Source organism: Cryptotermes secundus, unplaced genomic scaffold, assembly GCF_002891405.2.
Source record: "Cryptotermes secundus unplaced genomic scaffold, Csec_1.0 scaffold825, whole genome shotgun sequence".
Classification (NCBI taxonomy): domain Eukaryota; kingdom Metazoa; phylum Arthropoda; class Insecta; order Blattodea; family Kalotermitidae; genus Cryptotermes; species Cryptotermes secundus.
Genome location: NW_019738888.1, coordinates 18,407 through 42,107, shown reverse-complemented (window position 1 = coordinate 42,107; position 23,701 = coordinate 18,407). Strand labels below are relative to the sequence as shown.

At 35.5% G+C, this 23,701-nt stretch overlaps 1 protein-coding gene across 5 annotated transcripts in view; it reads left to right on the top strand.

Annotated features, from left to right (window-relative positions):
* Window positions 1–22,060, top strand: part of LOC111871282 (protein kinase C and casein kinase substrate in neurons protein 1) — a 157,392-nt gene extending 135,332 nt beyond the window's left edge. For 2 of the 5 annotated variants that reach the window (XM_023864270.2, XM_023864271.2), the window contains exons 5-11: window positions 672–683; window positions 2,660–2,886; window positions 3,969–4,089; window positions 6,036–6,137; window positions 9,821–9,957; window positions 13,901–14,055; window positions 18,126–22,060. In XM_023864270.2, the coding sequence (XP_023720038.1) occupies window positions 672–683; window positions 2,660–2,886; window positions 3,969–4,089; window positions 6,036–6,137; window positions 9,821–9,957; window positions 13,901–14,055; window positions 18,126–18,238 (867 nt within the window). In that variant the 3' untranslated portion in view covers window positions 18,239–22,060. The remainder of the gene's footprint in view (window positions 1–671; window positions 684–2,659; window positions 2,887–3,968; window positions 4,090–6,035; window positions 6,138–9,820; window positions 9,958–13,900; window positions 14,056–18,125) is intronic. The other 3 variants (XM_023864269.2, XM_023864274.2, XM_023864272.2) reach the window with 3 other exon arrangements.
* The last annotated feature ends 1,641 nt before the right edge of the window (window positions 22,061–23,701 follow it).

The following is a 23,701-nucleotide window of genomic DNA, read 5'->3' as shown; positions in this document are numbered from 1 at the left end:
TATGTAAATGAGATAGTTGAGAGAGGAGGAAACCCTTAACTCACAGAGGTAAACAGAAACCCATGACTATAGTCTTCTGGGTTATGATGACGTGTAGTTTGGAGAGAGCCCTATATTTTGGAGAAATATATTTCCACCATCTTCAAGGTCAGAGAGTACGCCAAACAAGAAACCAATTTCGGCTTGTTGCCTACATCTGCTGATTTGTTGCTTGGCATACTTTCGACCCAGAATATGGAGGAAATATGTTCCTTAGAAATGTAGGTCTCTCTGAGAAGTACACGGTGTTACAACCCAGAAGACCTTGTGTGGGGTTCATAATGGCATGAGAACCTCAAGTTGCTGATTGAGAATGGTTGCATCCATAAGGAATGAAGCCTGTGAGGAAGCTACTATAGTGAAGGATCAACTTAATAAAATTTAATGTTAACTGAGTCATGAGACACCATTGTAGTTGTTGCCAAATTTGTTGTTTCACATATAGTCTATGAATATACTTTGTCCTGTTCTTATGTAGATTGCGTGTAACAGTGGGATAAAATAATGTTTTATAAGTAGTATATTCAGTTAAATATTCAGAATTGTGTCAGATATTGATGTTACAGATGAGTCTTTATTTAAGAAATTTGTTCTATTTATTATAAACAATTAACTTTTTCATTTTATTACAGAAAGCAGCCTTGGTAAGCAAATTAATTACATTCATTCATAAAATAACAACACTAACACAATAGTTAATATATTAATTGATGTATGTTATAGATGAGAGCTTTGACTAATAAGACAAAGTCTAAACCTGGTTTGATTAATATATTTGTAGACAGAAGTATCTAATAAGATATGAGACTTTCAGTTTGCTTTTGTGAAAGGTTAAGAAATGCTAACTAACTGAATGGCATGAATCGCCTGAGTGGGACGCTTAAGACAGAATAGTTCCAAAATTGCGGTACTGCTGAAATACAAGTAGGAGTATATAACCATTGTTTACCAAATATCTGTGTTGATAATAAGTCAAGAGTTGGCAGGAATGAGACATTGTAACTGTAGGAAATAAGTTGAACCATAAAGAATATAAATTGTAGTGCATAGATGCAAAAAGCCTGCTACATAAATGCTTTTACCAACATATGTAATTCTCGTAAATATACTGTCTGCATGTCATGTAATGAATGGAATAATGAGGATGAGGAGGATGAGGACGAGGACATGTTTGAAAGATAATTAAATCCATTGTCAGGCTGTCTATATAAGGCAATAACTTAATTAAGGAAAATTTTATTAGATGGTTCTTGAAGAAATAGTTGAGGATGTGGACTCCATTGATCTGGTCTAGGATAGTGTTCATTGATGGGCTGTTGTGAAAAATGCCAATAAAATTTTGGAATTCATAAAAACAGGAATTTATTGACTAGCAGAGCATTTATTGGCTTCACAAAGGGTTCTGCTTTGATGGAGCTTGTTAGAATAAAAATAAATCACATTAAGTCATGTGCAGGAACCATTTTTCTATTTAATACAAAACGAGTCTAAAGCAAGATTACAACTTACTGCAAGCAGAGAGATGAATAAGAATTTCAAAATTAGTAATCTAATTACATTATATGCAGACATCTTGTAAGTGTGCTCTCCCTTAAGGTTTCTTTCCAAAACAGTCTGTATTTCTTGTTTCCCATATGTATTGTATGCTAATGTCATGATGACATTAGCAAAAAACATGTTTGCCAGTACTTATGCTCTGTTTTAGCTTGTTAACATTTTACATATAAAATGCATTGGAAAACTGGAATGTGTCACAAGTTTTCTGATGTACATCAATTGTTCGACAGTATGCACACCAGCTGAAAAAACAGTATGTGTACACGAATGAATGTGCTTGCATATATGAGCCATAATGCAGTATATATTAACTTTCATTCATTGATATGATGAAAATTATATAATTTTATTACATTATCATGAAAAGTTAAATAGTTCCCATCTAGTGTGACTGGTGAAGATTTTTCTTATTCATGCCTTTACATGTTTCGGTCTTCAGAGACCATTGTCAGAGGGACACCTTTACATCAATACAGTTGGAAGTTGTGGCAAACCACAAACACATACAGGACAACATCAAAAACCCTCTTCTCGAGAACAACAAGGCAGTACTCATTCGGCCACCGTCAAGAGAACTAATAAGAAAGATGACACGAACCTACTTGGTTTATGAATTCCAATAAAATCTTAACAAAGCAATTACAAATATTTTATTCTATTGAACAGCTGCTGTAGTTGTAATAATTTTAGATTTTATACCCAGTTATATAATATTAACATTATATGTATATATTTTAACATTCAGAACATGTATTGTAATAGTAACTTCCAACTGTATTGATGTAAAGGTGTCCGTTCCCCTGATGATGGTATCTGAAGACCGAAACATGTAAGGGCATGAATAATGGCAATAAGAAAAATCTTCACCAGTCACACTAGATGGAACTGTTTAACTTTTCATGATATTGTTAGTGTGACGGACCAGAATGAAACAAATCAAATTTTATTACAGTGTTCATATTGAAAATGAGGTAAAATCATGTTAATAGGTGGCATTAACCTATTATTAGTGGTAACGGTATCAAAGATGTTTATGTTTTTTATGTTTTAAATTCTCTTGTAGGTGAAGAAAATGCAAGACCGTGTACAGAAATCTAAAGAAGATGTTCAGAAGGCTAAAGAGAAATATGAGGCGGCTTTAGATGAAATAAATGGCTACAACCCTAAATATATGGAAGACATGACCGTCGTATTCGATAAGTGCCAAGACATGGAAGCACAGAGGTTGCAGTTCTTCAAGGATATAATGTTCAATATTCACAAATGTCTCAACATTTCGCAAGATCCAGTGTAAGCGCATGGTTTCTGTTACTGCATTTCTTTAGTAATATAAGTAAGAATAGGGTATGGAAGAATTGCAAGCACTAACAAGGAATGATATCACAGTATTATATGTGTATTTAACTTACACAAATTCAGCTGTAGGCACTCACCAAAAAAAATAATAAATAGAGTAAAGTAAAATGAAATGAAAATATAAATACCATGGGCATTTCCAGCCCCCTCCCCCCCCCTTAAAATAGTGTTGTTGGGGGAAGAGGAAGACTGATCGTCAGAATATCCAGATTTATGTTTGACATGATTCATATTAATTGATCCCTAGCACAGCATTGTTAATTTAGATATAGGACTTTGTTTTGCTTGTGAATCTTGTTGTGATTTGCCTTGCCAGCATCTTGCTAACTTTGTTATATATATTTTTATATTTTTAACTTGTATAATATATGATATAAGATATGATATTGGTGAGTGTTCAGGTTTACTATTTTCCTTTTTTATTCTTTCATTCTTCCTTCTCTGTCTCTAGCGTTTATGTAATTAAAAATAAAATTACTGTACATTTTACTTGTGAATTACTCTTTATTATATACATACATATTACAAGTATATACAAAAAGCATGTAGTTTGTGGCTGGTTTAAGGGATTTTCATGGTTAATCTGACTATACAAGATTTTGGCTTTACATGCCAACTTTAGAACATAACCCCCACATAAAATATAAAGTAGAAGTTATGAGAGGAAGGCCAATGGAAAAACTGTAATCTTTGTAGTGTTTTAAAGTCTGTTTAATGACACTGTTAGTAGACTATGGAATGCTAATAAGAAATGAAATGGAAATGTCATGGAAGGAAACAGCTGTGGCATAATTTAAGGTATTATTTCTGTACTTGAATGGTGGAACTGAGGAAAACCGTGGTGAAACTCAGGATCGTCATTGCCCCAGCCAAGATCTAGACCATGCATCTCCTGAACAGAAGCCAGAAGTATTGCTGCTTGAGCCATCTTGTGTGGTTATAATTTTTGCAAAAGTAGATTTTAAAGCCCTTGAATAGAAAGGGTTATTTTAACTGAATGCATTATTCTGTTACAGTCTTCCTCAGATCTATGAAGAATTCTATCATACAGTAAATAATGCAGACCGTGAAAAAGATCTGAAATGGTGGTCCAATACGCATGGTGTTAACATGGCCATGAACTGGCCATACTTTGAGGTAAGCCACATGTTACTATGGGAAAAGATGCTGATTGGCTTGCATTTATATGGGCTGTTATTGTGGTGTATGTGTTTTCACTTTAAAGCTGGCAACATTTTATTAATGCATTGTGACTCTTTTAAGTATATTGCATGCATGGGTGTAATTATATTTTTAATAAGAAGCGTAGTGCATCATAATCAAAAACAGAATTAGATAGCATGCAGTGACAATACATTTAATTATGAAATTAGTTACCCAAATTTTCATCGCTGAAATACTGACTCTAAAGTAGGACATGAAACACATGGCCTCTTTCTTCCTGTCAGTGACAGATTAATATGCATATGAAAATCTGATGTGTATATATAATTTAGAAGACAGGAATATTGTTTAGAATTAAAAGGTAATTGAAATGTAATCTCATTTTATGTTTGGTTGTCACTAATATGATATTGTGACTTTTTCTTGGAATAAGTTTAAGCCTATCATATCTCCATAACTTGGGAGAAATATAAATTTGGATCTTGCATTCTTTTTGACATTGGAAAAATTTATCCTGTCATGACACCCTTCTGCTCTGAATTTCAGTTTTGACTTTCTTATTTAATTATTATTGCTTCTTTTAATGAAATGGGACATATTTACTGGTCACTGAATGAAAGGGTTCAGAAAGTCATTTGGGCATTAATCTCTTGACTTTATTAATGTTTTGTCACTGCTGATTTTGATTATAAACTTACAAGCATGAATGTATGTAACAAAACTTGCATCATGTCTCACTGTACCAGTAACTTTGGATCGTCACTACGTATATCATTCAGTGTCATGCATAACTAGCTGAGTTTTTAAGTTTCCATGTAACTTGTATAAATATAAAAGGAAAGAATTAAATTTTCCATCTTGCTTGCTCAGTAGAATCGTAATAGGAAATACAGTAATAAGTGTGACAAAGTGATGTACACTGCAATAAATTACAGTAGAGTATCCTGAATTTTCTCTATATTTCTCATTGAAGATACTGAAATATTCATAGCTAGTTTTCCTTTTTTATTTGCTCATATACATAGCGTGTATGAGAAAGTGCCATGATTGTGAAAAGACTGATCTTGAGATTTGACAGATTTACTCATATTGAGCTCCCTGAATATGAATAAGTTGTTTCTGGAATGCCATCTGTTTGTATGACTCACTAGCACCTGAACAGTTGAATAGATTTTGTCCAAATTTGTTATTCATTTTTCCATCTAAGTCAGTGCCCAATGAATTTGAACATTCCAGCTCAAAAAATAGAGCCCCATCAAGTGTGCTCAAAAACACAAAATGACAATTTAAAAAAAATTACTTTAATAGTTTCAATTACATTTTTATTTATGGAAATATCTTCATAAATAAAACAGCATATTTAGTATCTAAGGTCCCAAATTGAAATGTCATTTTTCTCAAAACCAGCATTACCAATTAGACTTAATTGTTTGGTAATCAGCATTCAATAATAGTGTACCCTGCATAAGTTGATTTAATTTCCAAGGTAACAGTCAAAATCAGTTGCATATAAGAAAAAGTATGTAGTGCTTTTGCATAAATTTGTATTTGTGTTTTTGAAGATTTCACTTTCATTCCTAGTCATCTTTCTTGATGAGGAATTAACCATATTTGTTCAATCATTAGAGACATTTATTGGATAATGCAGAATGGGGATAGGTTTATATTTGAGTAGAATCCATTGCAAAATTGTAACTTGCTTGCAAACAGTATATTCTACAAATGATTCAAGCTTTCATTTATTTCATCACTATCACTGATTACATTTGAAGTTGGTGTATGAATTTAGTTTAAAATGTAGCTGTAGCATGAAGATGTAGCCTGTGTTTAGTGTGATGCAAAACTTAAAGAAAATCAAGTGGAGGCAGGTAGGAATATGCAGTGTTGATTGCATGTTGTGTGTTTGTTCCCACCCACAGGAATACACAGAGGAGTTCAGGGATATTGCCAAGGGCAGGTCAAAGGACGCTATCCCAGGAATCATGCTCATCAATCAGCGCCCTGTTGGAGAGGATTTGCATGTAACTGGCCTTTCTATGCTCTTTTACAGTATTTTTGTAAAAAAGTGTTTAAATGCATTTTTGTTAAATATGTGAATGTTGTGAACTCAACCTTCTGATTTAAGTTCGGATAAAAATTTCAGAGATGTCATTCTGCAGGGCATTTAAAAATATATTACAGTACATGTCAACACAAGAAAACAGACCTATTTAGTGGGCACAAACATGTTTTCCTATTCAGTTTGTTTGAACTTCTGAAGTAGTTTCCTTATGGGTTGAGGGAGTATATCTGAACAGGGATTCCCCAGAGAAAGGTCTGTAGATCTCGGAAGATTTTGTGCATTCTCTGCAGTTGTTTCCTCCATTATTACTCAATGATCACCAGTATGGACACTAGTAAAGCATTTAAGAAAATTACAAAAAAGTTTTGAATTAAGATGCCACTGAATTCAATGAAGGTCTTCTTGGGGGATCAGCCATGTCAGTGTGGAATGATTTTTCAACGTTTCAGAGAATTATCAGAAATCTAGCTAAGAGAAAAGTCAAAATATTGTTGTAAATGTAAATACCAAGAGAGTTTACATATGTCAGTGATACAAGTTCAAGGTCCTGTGATGATATTTCTTCTTATATACAGAGGGGCCCAGAAAAATGTATACACACTTCAACATGGGAAAAAGTAAGTAAAAAGTAAAGCTATCCCTTTAACAGGCTGTGAAGGCCCATAGGGTTATGAGATGTTGAGGGTCCCACATTATCTACACAATCGGTTCAAAGATTGCGGTAAGGTTGTCAGCCCCACACTCCAGCCACGCTTTACTCCCCAGGAAAATTATTTAATTAATTCCTGGTACTCATTTCTGTTAGAGGCTGAGTCGACCCCAGGGCCATAGTGTGACTGGAAGGATTAGGTCAATTGAAAAAAATCCAGTGACTTCATCGAGACTTGAACCCGTGACTTTCTGGCTTGTAGCATAGTGACTCAACAAACTACGCTACCATGTATACCCCCTTTCAACATGCAAAATATCTGCTTAAATAATTTGTTGATATATATATTCAGTTCAACTTTGAAGATGTCAATTAGATAACCTGTCTTAAAGTTTCTTATAGAGGTTATTAAATACAAAAATGTTCAGAATTATTGACACAGTACATATCACAACCTTTTGAGGTAAGAAGATTGTCTTCAAATACAATAGTGGGCATAATACAAGGAAAATGTATAGGAAACTAGTACTGTCTTATTGTTGCCAGAGAGGCAAAATATTATTATTCCACTTTGATATAGAATGTTACACTTAACCATCCTTATCTTCCAAGAATTATACAATTAAAAATCTAACCCTTATGGTTCTTTCCATATAGTGCGTCTGTCAATAGTTCTTGTCAGGAAATCAAAAGGGCATGCATTCTTTACACATTTCAGCTTGTTTATAAAAACATGAGTCACTGAATGTGAGATGATTTTAGCACATGTATTTTGCATTATTTCCTAGCCCAGGCTTTATCTCACAGTCCATCTCAGTTCACTGTTGAATTGATGCTTAAGTGGCGCCACAGGTTGTTAATATTTCTTTTGATTCCATCTGTTGCAAACTGCTTACACCTAATATTCAGTGAGACATATTTTGATTCATATGCCTTCACAAGACAGTTTGACCAGACCATATAGAAATGTTGAGGGTTCTTGGCGGAATTTGTGCAAGTGTCTTGGATATACTGGCATTTCTCTAGAGATATCTGACACACTCCTTGTGATAACTGTCACATAAAGATTCACCCTAAGATATCAGTCTTAAGGAGATATTGCTGGCTGGTCTTTATGGAAAGTGTTGTTTGTTATTGTATGATATTATGGATGTGTAAGAAGATTATATGCCAGTCACAGTAGCCAAGCAGTCTAAGGCATGCACTGTCTTCGCTCGCTCGGAAGCCAGGATCGTGGGTTCGAATCCCACTCAGGGCATGGATGTTTGTGTGCGTTTTTCTGTGTTTGTGTACAGGTAGAGGCCTTGCGACAAGCTGATCACTCGCCCAAGGAGTCCTACCGTATGTGTAAGATCAAGAAAAACCGAAGTGAACGGAGTTCATGGAGGTAGGCCTAGGCCCACTGGGGCTGTAGTGCCAAGGGAAGAAAAAAATAAATAAATAAATATATATTATGAAAGGGATTTACAATTTTGGGGATTTGATAACTAGCATATATTTTATACTTTCATGTGAAGTGTAATAACAGAATAGAATATGAAGAAAACATGAAAGTTCATACGTAAGTGGATCAGGTATTGTATGTTTTGCTGTCTCTGTGTTAATGTTGCATGTGGCGTGATTATTGTGATGTACGGCAGTAGTTGTACAGTTGCAATTTTCAGCATTCTTATAGTTAAAGCTGCAAGTCAGTATTTATTTAATATTTTTCCCCATTAATAATAAATATAATAGCATCCCATGTTTGTTTGATCATAAAGAGGGATTAAACATTATTAGAGGAATTATCATAATGTAATAGAACTGATAAGAGCTAAAAGTAATAAGACCGAGGAAAACCATAAAAATCTGTTTTTATAAAATTTATGTAATACTTTTGAAATACTTTTGGATAAATCTGTGTACTTAGATGATTTTCAAACTACCAATTGGGTTTATCCCACCTTGTTTTCTTGTTTTCCAGTTTTCACACTCCTTATATGAAAAATTGATATATGTTATTGTGGCAAAACATTCATCTTTATTCAGTTAGATTAAATAAGTGTTTTTTGATAGGTGTTTTTAGTAGAACTGGTTGTTTATCCTTTGACTTGTTAGTTTTACATTGAATGTGAGTGACTGCAGTTCTTCCAGCAAAGGAAAATATTTCTGGCATATCAGAAAATTTTGCTGCCTTAGCATCAGGGACAGTGACAGGTTACAGTGAAATCGTGAATAAAGGGGGAAGTTCAGTAATGTTACTTTATGATCATCCTAAATATTGTCGCGTATCGGGCGTATATCGCGACAAATAACTTCACGATGTATTCGATGTAGCGAATTTTATTTCACATTCGCACTTACAATCACCCAAATTACAGATTTACGGTTACTGCTATCTGCAGTATCACAATTAGTACACTCCAAATGCCAGAATACAACTGACTAGTTGCTGGCTAACTCGGCGGTAGCTCCAGGACTCACTGATTGACTCAGTACAACTCGACTCGGCGACTGTTACAGTACAACTCGCTGGNCTCGGCTTTGCGCAACATGTCACAATATATTAAAATTAGAAGGTCCTAACCAATACGTATGACATGTGGGCTTCTCTATAATTTATTTGATGATTGATAACAGTAACTCTTGACTGAATATCATCAAATGATTGGAGGGTAGAAAATAATGAACTGAATGGATATGGACAGAATGGATTCAAATGGTCCCACCTCCCTCAAAATTATGAATTTGAATGTGGCATTTTCATATTGTGCTATTCTGTCAGTATAAGATATGGCAGTTCTCTTTACCATAATAAGCTGCTTGCTAATTACATTTAGTATATACGTGTATATATATTAGTGTCTTAAATCCTTGCAAAAACAAGTTAAATATATAGAAGATTAAAGATGAAAATACAAAATTATAATGTACTGTCTATGGTAATTAAGTGATTAAGAAAAACAATTTGTTTTATAAGCACAGTAATGATAATACATGGTGTGCTGTTCCAGGAATTTCCCCCAGTTAACAATAAAGTAGCAAGAAAGCCTGCATCAAGGGTGATAATTACAGACGCAACATCAGAAACAAAAATGGAAGGGAAGCCAAAAGAGAATGCAGAAAGGGCAAACAGAACACAAGCAATTACGTAAGCTATCTGTTATGTTCGATGAATTCTGAATTGTGCATCATTTAAGTTGTTCCCACACACATTTTCAGCCTGAATTTGTGTTACAGAATATCATATTTTTAACATTCCACAGATTTATAGCATGGTGTTCATTATAATCTGTTTAGTCATTCTATTGATTATGCAGTAATAGCCATTTTTATGTTATAAAAAAGAGTTGTTCGCTTAATGACAGGGCATGGAAATAGGTCCTCATGTAGGGATCTGTTTAGACAGTTAGAAATCTTACCACTGAAATCTCAATACATATTTTCAATTTTGTTGTTTGTTTTAAAGAATAGAAATTTCTGTATTACTAATTATGATAGGCATAATGTGTAGACCAGGCATAGCAATAATTTATATCCTCCTACATCCTCCTTGACATTGTATCAAAATGGCATTTACTATACTGGTATTAGAATTTTTAATAAATTACTACCTGAATTTAAGGAGCTTGTACAGACGCCTAAAACTTTTAGAGTTCCTTAAGAAGATATTTGGTTTCACATTGTTTTTATAAACTGGAGGAATTTTATGTAAGATTTGAGGCTTTCACAGTGGTGACTATGAAGAAAGCAGTCTTCTGGGATTTGGCACCGTGTATATGTGGTGTTAACTGACGTTTTGGAGGAACGTATCGCCTCCATCTGGGTCTGGGTGGCAGACTGGGTCTGCTTTTACCGTTCTCACGGTCTTGTCGCTTGCAGATTTCTTATACTTTTTCTTCTACCCTGAAGATGGAGGCGATACATTCCTCCAAAACGTCGGTTAACACCACATATACACGGTGCCAAATCCCAGAAGACTGCTTTTTTCTTGGAGGAATTTTATTGTTCTGAATGGTTAATATGTTTTTTCATTTAGCATTTAAATTTTATTGTAATTATATTCAGTTGTGTTCAATGACTGTGTTATTTATATTTCATATTATGTTTACCTTGACTAGTTCCAATGATTAATTGGAACATTTGTTCTGATATGTGACTCATTCTATATCCAATGGTTTGTGAATATTATTTACCAACCTGTATCTGGATCTGCTTGAACTGAAATAAATTGAATTGAATCGTGTTCAGTTACCACTGCATGGCTTGCAGATTTTTTCTCAATATGAGATCATTGATGAGGTTACCTGCTGTCTTTCCCTGGTACTCTTCTTTTGGCACTTTTTACTTGACAATCAGACAATGACTTAGGTACATTCAATCTCGCAACAATTGAAATTACTTCTATCAGACTGGTAGACTAGGTGGATAGAATAGGCAGCCAAGGAGAAAAGTGAACATAATTCATCCATCACTATCATAACATTAGCAGTCAGATTAGCTTGTGATAGTTATTGTTATCAAAGACATGGCAATCATAATTAAAAAAATATATATATATATGCTTGCATTTAGGTACTTTAGTTATTCAGCATGAATGAACTGAGCATACAAAAGCCACCATAAAAGTATAGTAGACTTGTGTGTGGGGTTCATAAATGTTTCTCATTATGGATGACTTACCGGTGTCTAAAACTTAATACTTTTAACTTATTATTAATCTGTATTAATTAGTAGAGCTTAGTTAATTAAGCAATAATAATAATATGGATATGTGAACACCAGTATTTCCGATAACCCAGTTTTATTAGCCTATTGATTATAAAGTTTATTTATCATGAATTGGAAGTCAGAATCCACACAAGGCAGTTCAGTTGATTCTTTGTCAACCAAGAATAATTATACAGCGCTCTCTCATGGGATATAATGCCATGTACTCTGGTGAAAGTCATCTGGCATTTTGGAGGAGCATCCTCAATCTTCAGGGTTGAAGAGTAAGCCAAGCAAGAAACCATGCTTGAAGCAGGTAGAAGGCACTCGATGGTGTTATATCTTCATACTGTCCACTATAAGAACCTCAAATTCAACAAAGAATTATTATAAGTAAATATGTTGTCCCAGTGATAGTGACCCATTAGAATTGTCAAAGATATGAAATGATATTGTCACATGTTATTGACTAGACACTTGGTTTGGATTAATAGTTAAACTTATTGAACACCTACAACTTGTAACTCAAATAACTTTAACACTGTCACTAAGCTACACTCACTGTAGATCACTTCTGTAAGTACCATGTCTTCACTGGTCATTGATTGGTAACAGTGTCTGATAATGCACCTCAAGACCCTAACTGTTGACTTCCAATTCATGACTGTGGACTTAGCTGGTGTCTTCATTATACAACCTCAGTGTTAGGAATTGAGATTTCTTTCCCCTTTAATTATTTGACTTATGATCCATGACTGCGTAGAGTTTGCTCTACTAGTTGTTGCATGTTATCATTGCTTAGCAGCGGCTAGTAAACAGTCATTTCCATGTAAGGTCTACAACAGTGGATCATGTGCTAGTCAATCGCAACACCTTGCGCAGAACGGAATACATTGGAAATTTATTGTGGCAAATGCGGCTTGGTGGGGAGGCTGGTGGAAACTTCTGGTGTTGTACAACTCAAGCACTCCCACACAAGTTATCAAGGAAACTTCTGGTGCGATTACATCTCTTAGCAACGTCATGCAGAACGTGAGGAAACTTGTGGTGTTAGCGAGCCAAGGCACATGTGGAAGAAGACTAGGATTGAAGAACTGTGTCCAGGAAGAGACAACCAGATCCGAACTGTTATCCTTCAACAACCGGACAAAACAAGAATCAGGCATCCAGTGCAGCTGGTCATTCCTTTGGATTGACCAGGGTGGAGAGGATGTTAGGAATTGAGACTTCTTTCCCCTTTAATTCCTTGACTTTGATCCATGACTGCATAGTGTTTGCTCTACTAGTTGTTGCGTGTTATCATTGCTTAGCAACAGCTAGTAAACCGTCATTACTATGTAAGGTCTACAACAGTGGATCCTGTGCTAGCCAGTTGCAAGCTAGAAAGCATTCACTGCCTAGCAATAGCTGAGTAAACAGCCGGTGCTAGGAAAAGCCTACAACAATACGGACAGTGACATGTTTTCCATAGGTCAGACTCTAGGTTATATAAGAAGATAATTGAGTGGTGTAGACAGAAGCCAGTGGTTAGCCAGCATGGAGAGATGGACAGTTCTTCAGTCTAGTGAGAGTTGTGAAATGACTTGTTCAACATTTTATGTTATAGTTACATTGAACTGTAGGGACAGTGTTTAGTAATAAAATGATGTCACAAGAATACATCTCGAGGTCTTATTTCACAACATTTTTGGTGCCAAAACCCAAGATCGAATGAGAGACACCTTGGCTGGCGTCCTCATTATATATACAACCTCAGCATGGACCACATAGAAAATACTGCTTCCAAGAATTCTTCTATTGTTGAGTTACATGTTAAGTGGGCTATTGCCTAGTGATGTCCCGGGTATTGTTGACATGGGAGCATGTTTTGGTTCCCATGAAAACATGTTTACTACACCACTGTCTGGAAACGGATGACTTCTGGACCCATTATTCTGACTTCTAGCCATCATGTCACAGTATTATGTGTTTATGCTGCAAGTAACAGTAAAGCATCACTGATACATATTACTGAAACAAATATAATGGACAACACCTAAATCATTATGTGAAGCTCTGAGGGAACTGATTGGTTATTAATGTTCTGTATGTGTTTTAACGGTAACAGTAGGCCCAATTCTGGAAAGAATGGTTGTGATGTGACATAACCTTTGCACTTTTGTTTTATGCAATATGAAGCGCTGTGAGTTACGCTTCAGTTTATGAACTAAAATTGAGAGTTCCTATCAATATTGTTGTTTATTATTTTTGTTTGAAATTCTGAAACTGTTGTCACCTCTTTTAATAAGGCTCTTGCTGACCCATAGTGGGTGTCAGCTGATTTGATCATAATTCAGAGATATAAACATGAGTTACTGTATGTCTGCTTTTATCATCATTTGCAGGAATGGGACACGATCTGAAGCAAACCCATTTGAGGAAGAAGAATGGGATGAGGAGGGTGGAGAAGCTCTAGTGGACACAGGAGAGCCGGGTGTTCCTGTCAAAGCACTGTATGACTACGAAGGAGCAGAGTCTGATGAACTTAGCTTTAGACAAGGTGCGTGAATTGTCTCCATATGGAGTAAGACTTGATTGGCTTCTGAACCATACCTTAGCAGTCATCTATATAAATAAAAATGTAAACCAAATTTATAAATCCTAGCTATTATGAAAAATAGTGATAAGAATGAATTTTATTATGTATTAAGTGAAACACTGTAATATTGTATGAAAGAGGCTGTGTCTGTCACTTCTAAAGGGATGATTTTTACTCACTTGACAAATTCATAGTGACTGGTGCACTGCCGGCCACAAGGAACATGCATATTTTGCCAATGAATCAGCATGGCCGATAACCAATAACATTCAGAATGAAGTAGTTAACAATTCACAGATCACAGGAGGGGTTCAAAATGTCATCCTCTCTACATGTAGATATTTTTTGCAATTAATTGTTTCATTAAAAAACATAGGCGCAACATTCCTTCTTCCACTAGACTTGTCACACTCCATTCTCTTGTGCTAGACATTTCAGTGATTTTCTAGGTGTATGTTTAAGTCTGGCCCCTGTGTCATGTAACTTCTCGGTAAGCACTTGGTGCTTATGTTTTGTTTCTTGTCTGTTAAGAGTCCCATTGTTCTAAGTTTATTTACCAAACTAGCTGTACCTGGCCACAAATCGACACAGCCTCTGTTGTCTATCACCAAGGAAACCCTGCCAGAGTCAAATCCAGAACTCTGAGTGCAAACTCAGGATTTCTGCTGTGATTTCACTCGGAATCTCTTGTTATACTTGTGACCTCGTGGTACTCGAGACACTCGTGATACTGAACAGTCGCCGGAGCTACACTCTCTTATACATATAGCCAGCGTTCACACGGGATAGGGAATACCTTATCGAAGAGTTAGTTTCATCTGTTGCTTAGGAAATGCTAGCACAGAACACCCTGTAGAAGTGTTTGGTTTCATCCTTTGTTACGAAACGGAACCTCTTATCCTCTCATCTCCGGGGAAATGTGTTTGTTGTTTCGGCAATTCCTATGCAACGGCCCACTGTTATTGCGTTTCCATGGAAGTATACTTCCAGTTTCATCCATTGTTATGCAACGGAACCTCTTTTCCTTTAATCTCCGGGGAAACGTGTTTGTTGTTTCGGCAGTTCGTATGCAACTGTTATTGAGTTTCCATGGAAGTTCATTCTGTTGAGAACGAAGCAGATCTGAGGCTGCAGAATGCGATCGACGTGCTCGCAACTGTTCGTCCTCAAGTCTGGCTGCACGTCGCTCTGTTGCTTCCTCAGCATGTATTTGAGCCATTCTTTGTCTCATTCGCTTGTTTGCCCGTTCTTCCCCAGTTTGATTTGCAATTACTCGACGTCTTGCTTCCACTCCGCGAGTACGACGACCTAAGTTTGATCTTCTGCGAGGCATTATTTGGATGAACTAAAGCAGATCGATTGCACTGAAGAAGAAGAAAGAAAGTTATAACAAAAACATATAAAATTGCAAAACATTAAAAAAGGAAAGAACACAACCTGGAAAACGAAGGAACAAAAAAAAATAAAAAATACTAACGAAATATTTCAATTCAAACGCAGATCAATCGACACAGCTCACTCCCACCGCCAATTGCACTGAAAAATAAGGAGAACAGTTAAGAAAACGAAATGAAAAACAATGAAAAATAAACTATACTCACGAAATGAACGACGTATAACACGTTACAGTATATTAATATTGAGTACAATTAATATTTTAACAACCAACCAACCTGTCACAGGTGTGACATATGTCACACATGATTTTAACATCATAAAGTCTTAAAATACATTTTTAGTGAGTGACATATTCTTGATGTCTTTTAAATTGTTGCATTATTTACATGTACTTTGATAATAAAAACATGTCACGTGTTACCTATGTAATGTTGTTTTGGTCACGTGTCTCCTATGCAGTGCAACAAATAACTTCCACGAACGTCTCGGATTCAGTGAATAAGTTATTGAATGCTCACTTTTACACCAGCGAGTACAATTATTATCACGTCCAGTATCACCAAAAAACTCCTCGGAGCTGGATNGATGTCTTTTAAATTGTTGCATTATTTACATGTACTTTGATAATAAAAACATGTCACGTGTTACCTATGTAATGTTGTTTTGGTCACGTGTCTCCTATGCAGTGCAACAAATAACTTCCACGAACGTCTCGGATTCAGTGAATAAGTTATTGAATGCTCACTTTTACACCAGCGAGTACAATTATTATCACGTCCAGTATCACCAAAAAACTCCTCGGAGCTGGATTGTTATAACCTGGTTTCGGACGCAATAGAGGGCACTTTCGCCCAGTGTTCGATTTCACGTGTTCTGTGCTCATTGCCGCGGTTATTCCTAGGCAGCAATCTGTTGGTATTCACTGGACGACAGAACACCTTGTAGAAGTGTTTGGTTTCATCCGTTGTTATGCAACGGAACCACTTATCCTCTCATCTCCGGGGAAATGCGTTTGTTGTTTCGGCAATTCCTATGCAACGGCAACATTCTGTTGGTATTTGATGGACAACAGAACACCTTGTAGAAGTGTTTGGTTTCATCCATTGTTACACAGTGGAACCACTTATCCTCTCATCTCTGGGGAATCGTGTTTGTTGTTTCGGCAATTCCTATGCAACAGCAACGATCTGTTGGTATTCGATTGATGACAGAACACCTTGTAGAAGTGTTTGGTTTCATCTGTTGTTACGCAATGGAACCACTTATCCTCTCATCTCCGGGGAAACGCATTTGTTGTTTCGGCAATTCCTATTCAATGGCCCACTGTTATTGCATTTCCATGGAAGTATACTTTCTGGTTTCATCCGTTGTTATGCAACGGAACCTCTTATCCTATGCAACGGTCTGTTCTAGCATTACTATGTAAGTGACTCCTGGATTTCAAACATGTGACAGGTTTTTACCTGTTTTACCTGTCACAGGTGTGACATCTATATAATAGGTATATAAAAACACACGCATGTTCGAATGCAACGTTGTATCAAAATTTCAAAGCAATCGGTGAAGAACTTTCGGAGATCTTCGAAGGGTAACAAACCAACATTTACGTTTTTATTAATATAGATTGTGATTTATTTGTCTGCTGGGAATTATGTCATCATGAAATTTATGTCAAAATTTTTGCCGACACTTTCTAGCAGATCCATATTTCTCATAGTTGTCATACAGAAATACATGTTGCTCTAAAGTACAGAGCACCATGACATACCACACTGCTCACTAACTGAAGCTGAGAATAAATGGCTAATGGAGCTGAAAACTGCTGTGTACTGCTGACAAGTCATAAACAAACTCCCACACGTGCACCACACTGCTCACTGTGAAACATAATGCCATGAAGCGGTCTACAAGTTAATTATGTCCATTCATTCCAAATGTTATGGGCTGATTCAGCAGCAAAATCCATAAGCGCATCACGACAGGCAGCGCGCTGGTCACCGTGAATTCGTCAAGTGAGTAAAAATCCTCCCTGTAAAATCTGTATTGGTCTAAGTTACTGTCAGAACCTTAATACAGTCAGACTTTTCATTATGCACTTAGCAGATAATTGCTGTGCTGTAGCCTAGAGATTGAAGTTGCAGTTACGTGTAGACTGCCTCATCTCTTCATGTGTTTCTAGTTAACATTCCACCCTTGTCCCCTCTCTGCCACCTAGTAAGTGAAAGATGCTTTTTAAAATAATGTGAAAATAATCACTTCGTGCACTTAAAATCAGAAATATTCTCCATGTGCAGTGCTTCATTGTGTTGAGAGCTTAAATTTCTTCAGGGCTACCATTATTTCTTATTTTTCAGTCAAATGGCAAGTTGGTGAGTGTTAAAACATAACTCTCAGGACTAGCTAGCTGGTTGCTGATAATATTGGGAGTACAGGTTACCTATGCATAAAAAATTGCAACATGTGGTCTCACTGTAGGGTTAATGTTGTCATGAGTAATTATTATTTGAAACATTAATTTGTAGTTCTTATGACAGCAGCCAATATAAATTATCAAAGTAGTCCCCCCCCCCACAATTCTGTTGCTTTATTACAACTAGTATGTTATGTAGAAACTAGTATTTTTTCCTTTACAGGAGACGTATTTGAGAAGCTGGAAGATGAAGATGAACAGGGATGGTGCAAAGGCAGGAAGGATGGACGTGTGGGCCTGTACCCAGCAAATTATGTTGAAGTGGTATCACAATAACTTGATTATTGAAACTATACACAAAGTGCTTCCTTCCCAAGTGGAATGCTGGCCATTGTATACAATATTTTTCGTACGTTACAAGATTTGTGGGAGCTTATTCAGCAAGAATCTTGAAGAATAAGAAATTGCTTTGTGCAATTAGTAGTAGTTGTGTTTCATAGACTAATGTTTAATAGTTTTATTGACCAGAATACTTTGGATTGAATGCATGAAGTTCTTTTATTCACAGTGGAGGAAAATAAAATATGTAGAATACTGTATAAACAATGGCCAAGTGTTACGTTTTTTTTGTGACATTCCATATTTATGAATTTTGGAAAAGAAATTTTCTCGCCGGTTCTTGTCTTTCCTTTGATTCTTGTTTGCTCAATATGTATCCTACTGGGAATAGGTAAGAATTAAATTCTGAGCAGATTATAGTACCTTACACCAACATACAATTTGAAGTATAAGAGAGAACTCCATTATAAACATGCAGCAAGCTATGGTTTTGGTCAATGCTGATAATCCAAAACTAATTCTGCTCAAAGTAGTAATATATCCAGTCTCAGTGAGGACTTCGGAAGTGGCACTTAATTTTCTTTTATGGTCCTGTAACAGTTCTAATATTATAAAGAAAGCAGTTTCTTGTTCTTGAGATAATCGAGTGATTGTTAAATAGTTGTGTAAGTTCTGAACGTGAATTTGAGAGATTTAGACTCTCGTGACTGGCCAGCCATCTTTTGACCGTGACATCCCAGCTCCCCCAGTGCTACAGGAATACTGTGTTATCAAGAACATATCATGCATTCATGAACAGTTTCAGACAGAAAGTATAGCTGCTTCCAAGTCTGTGTTACTGCAACTGGTCTTGTACAATTGCATAAATTTCTGTGTATGAGACTTCTCTGCCATTCAGTCCAGTACATGTAATGAAGATACATATAAATATGAATTTGAGTTCTAAATATCGTGTATATGTTGAGTTTCAAAACCATTAACAGAGATTAAAGTATACAAACAAATGTAAAAGTGTACATTTTTCTTGGGTTTAGGTAGGTCATCTGCACAGATATTGTGTTGTTTAACCAGAAAAAAATGTAATATTACATCAGAATAATGAAGTTCATTGGTGCTTTTCATCATGTTAGCATTTTTAATTGTTGATTTAAAGGTGTAATGATTATTTAATTTTGAAATGTTTGAAGTATACATCCAAGAGTCCTGCTTGTCATGGAAATAGAATACCTATATTGGTTGTGTGATGTAAATTTCAGGAAAGTTTTACATTTCAGTGCAGTGAGATTTTGAAATGTGATTTCATTGATTGATGGACCATAGTTGTCTACAAAGAACAGTGAATATACAGTATCCTTTTTTGATCCATTCTTTTCAAGGGAACATAATTCTCCCTCTGGCTCATCTTTCTTTGTGGTGTTATACTGATTGTAATACCAATTTTGAACTGATTATACCCATTTCATTTCATAATCTTGGTTGTTTAAAAATTTGTTTGAGCTTTTTTGTTTTGATTCTGAAATTGTTAAAACTGGAGAAATATTATACAAAATCATCTTGTGTATGTAAGTTGTTGGTGGTTGATCTGCATTGATTTCATTGTTTCTGACACTTGAGTTCAGGAAATTTGACTTTTCTTTTTATGATGTGTGAAAGTGTATGTGTGTGAAGTTTCATATTGTGTGTGTATATGAAGGTGAAGCGTTTGAATTTTGAGGAATAAGTAACGGGATTCAGTATTGGTTAAAAGTTAAGATAAATTTAACAGAGCAATTAATGGGGCCACAGAAAACTAGATATATGTGGGAGTCATCTTTAAAAAAGAAAAGTAAGGAAATATAAAGTTTAAAGTCATATATAAGAAAAATGTTCACATACTTTGTCAGTTTAAATGCAAGTATTATACTTCTTCACTGTTTGATAGGCCTACATGCATGTTAAGTAACTAGCAATTATGTGATTATGTAAATATAATTCTGTGAAAGTCAATGTATACATTTTACTTGAGGGAAGGAACTGAGGAGGTGGTAATTGTTACTGTAACTCTGTTTATGCTAGCTGTCCTCTTAACCTCCAGTAACATAGGCTTTTGTATATTTTAGATAAAAGTGTTTGAATAAGAGTCTGTTGGAGTAATGAAAAATTCATAACATAATTTATATTTGCAGACTTTTGAGAGATTTGAATATCGTAATAATTGTAAACTTTTGTATCCTTCCCTCCACTGATTTCAGAACTTAAGGAATGAACGTGGTAGTACCTTAGTAACTTGATGCCTTCTTCCTTCTTGCATCATCATTGCATTTGGCTAAGGTGATAACATGAGAAAATTCCGTAAACATTTGGTTAGTGACATCTATATGAAATGGTTGTGCCGGTTTGTATACATGATTCATTATGTGTAAGAGAACAACCAGTCTCTTTGTTGTCGTCATTACCATCGTCGTCATCATCATCATCATCATCATGAGATATTTAAAAAAATATGTGAGCATATAAAGCTTAGTATAGTTGCCATTTGGCTGTGTAAACCTTTGGATGATATTATGCTTTATATACAAACATGTACACAGATTTTCATATGCCTAAAATGTTATTTGACCCTTACTGTCTCTTCCTGTTAACTTACTTCTGTACACACAACATGCTTTACATATGATGTAAGGTTTGGAACTGAGAAGTGCATTTACATGTTTCCACAAAAGTAATATGTACATACACTGCACTGGATTAAGTGAATCAGAAATCCTATTTGTATACAAGTTGAAGGAGCCATAACTAATAGTTGTGTTTGTTACATTATACCGGCAACCTGTTGCAGACAATTACCCTGTCTCCAGTCTTTGCTATTATATTGCCTGTATCATTTGCAGAGGCAGGAAATTATTATTATTGGGAAGTTATGGACATTACCTCATGATGCCACTGCTATCTAACTTGCCACAAAAATATTCTAATTGGTGTTTGTAATACTTCCTCGTAGAACTTTTGTTCATTCAGTTTTAGTTCCAAAGCTATAGTAAGCAGCCAATTTAGATTCAATTAACCTACCTGCTCCCCTGCCTTGTTTTAAAAAAGAGAATTTACTTGATCTGTAGGCAGAAGTGCTTAGGGCATGATGCACAGAGCCATACTAATAACACAATCACAAAACAGTGACTCTTAAAAGTGTTACATTTACCTGAAAGGAATTATTAGAGTTCAGGTGGTGTATTTTCTTACTAAGATGTGTATGCACGTGGTCATCAGAGTGATGTCATTTTGTTGACACACACTTTGTGAGGACTGTAGACTAGAAGTGCAGAAGGGAAGGATGACTTATGGTCAGATAATGAAAGTAAAGCTATATTGCCATACCTTTACTAAAGCAGCTGTGGTTTTGTTGAACAGCTCAGAATCCAAGAACATGAATCTCAGGTCCTTTGTCAGCTAAGTTTGTTGAACTGTCACTTCATTCAGATGTGTCAGTTGCACTGTCACTGCCTTGAGAGCATATAATGACATTGTCCCCAGATTCCTCTTCATTAGACCCATATTCACATTTAAAGGCATTTCACCCCATAAATAATGAGACAGGAACAGACCGACAGGTTGCTCAAGTATTCACATTAGACCAGCATTGAAATGTTGCAGCAGGTTCTATTTTGCAACTGACAAGTGTCAGCATTTCTCCCAACTCTGCTGACAAAGGGACAAAATGTGAACATCATATAATACATTCCAAAATATTTAGCCTGCTGAAGGTCCATTCTATCCCTTTCAGTATCATTATATATAGTGTGGATGAATCTTTTTTTATTTTAATAAATTCCATTTCAGTTCTATAGGACTTGTGGCATGACGGAGGAAGTTGCAACACAGGAAAACCTTTTCCTCTTAGATCTGTCCAAAGTATAAATAGATTGCGGTTTATACAATCTGACATTTTGCAGGAGTTCATTTTTTGTTAAGTCCACATCAAAAGTTGTATTATTTTGGACCCACATTATAATATGAGTTGAAGTAGTGGGAAGTTTATACTTTTTTTATATGGTGTTCATATTCACTCATTCATTAACAGTTAGAACAGAACTACCAAGTGACATATTAGGAATAAGGTCTTCCATCCATTTCTTATAATTTGTGCTGTTGATATCACCATGGTAGTTGTCCAGTTTTGATTTTGAATCATAAATCATTTGGTCCCTCCTATGAACTGCATGTCTCCATCAGCATGAACAACTGTATCCCTTCATCCTGCACTGCCCTTTACCATTGTACCTGGAACTTTTATGATGTTGCAAGCACTTTTTCACCATGTAGTGGGTGTGAAGTTCATATTCATATATTCATATTTTTATTGGTTCCAGAAATCCACATTTTGCAATACAGCCTCCAGATATAGAACAAGTCAAATTATTTGTATAAAAATCAACAGTACTATAGTATTTAACTACATACACAAATTGTGTACAACATAAATTCCCCAACACAGTAACCAATTCAATCCATTTCATATCAATCAATCAATCAATCAACCAATCCATTCTTCCTTCCTCGTCAAATCACTGTCATAAGAAAACGTTCCATACACATTAAACATACAATAGTTCAGTTTCTATAATTAAAAATAAATACCCCCCTTTCACAAACATACCATCTTTAATTTAACATATATACCTCTACAGAATAAAACGTATGTTGTACCAAATATGACCTCATTACTTTTTTTAAACTGCCTCATTTTTTCTATCTCCATAATTTTATTTGGTATTTTATTGTATAATTTTATTCCCATGTTCAGTACTCCTTTCTTATAGGCATTTGTTCTGCAAAACTGAGCATGGAGATTTAACTTTTGGCATGTATTGTGATTATGAACTACTGTACGTTATTTTGTGCTAACTTTTCCAAATGTAGTTTAACATGGCATACCGTTCCAAATACCGTATTTACGCATGTATAGGCCACACATTTTTTGCCAAAAATTCAAGAGGAAAACTGGGGTGCGGCTTATATTCGAAATATCCGAAATCACACTTCATTTTAAAAAATTTTATTCATAATTAGTAATACAGGGTGTAATACTCCTGAAATAATATTCCAAGGAAATTATTTTTTCTATAATTTCTGTCTGAAAATTGTGCTGCGGCCTATACACGCACGCGGCCTATACATGCGTAAATACGGTATATACATACAAGGTAGTGAAGTAAGTTTAAATCCTTAAAAAGTTATCTACATGATGCTAATCTACTCACACACCACTAATTATTCTAACAATCCGTTTCTGAAATTTAAATATAATTTTACTTTTTGGGTCGCTACCCCAGAAAATTTAACCATACTTCAAATAAGCATGGAAGTGAGCAAAGCAAATACTCCGTATAACCTGTCGACTTGTTACATCCCTAAGGGATTTTATCATGTAACAGACTTTATGAAGTTTTGAGCTTAAGAACATCATATGTGCTTTCCACTCCA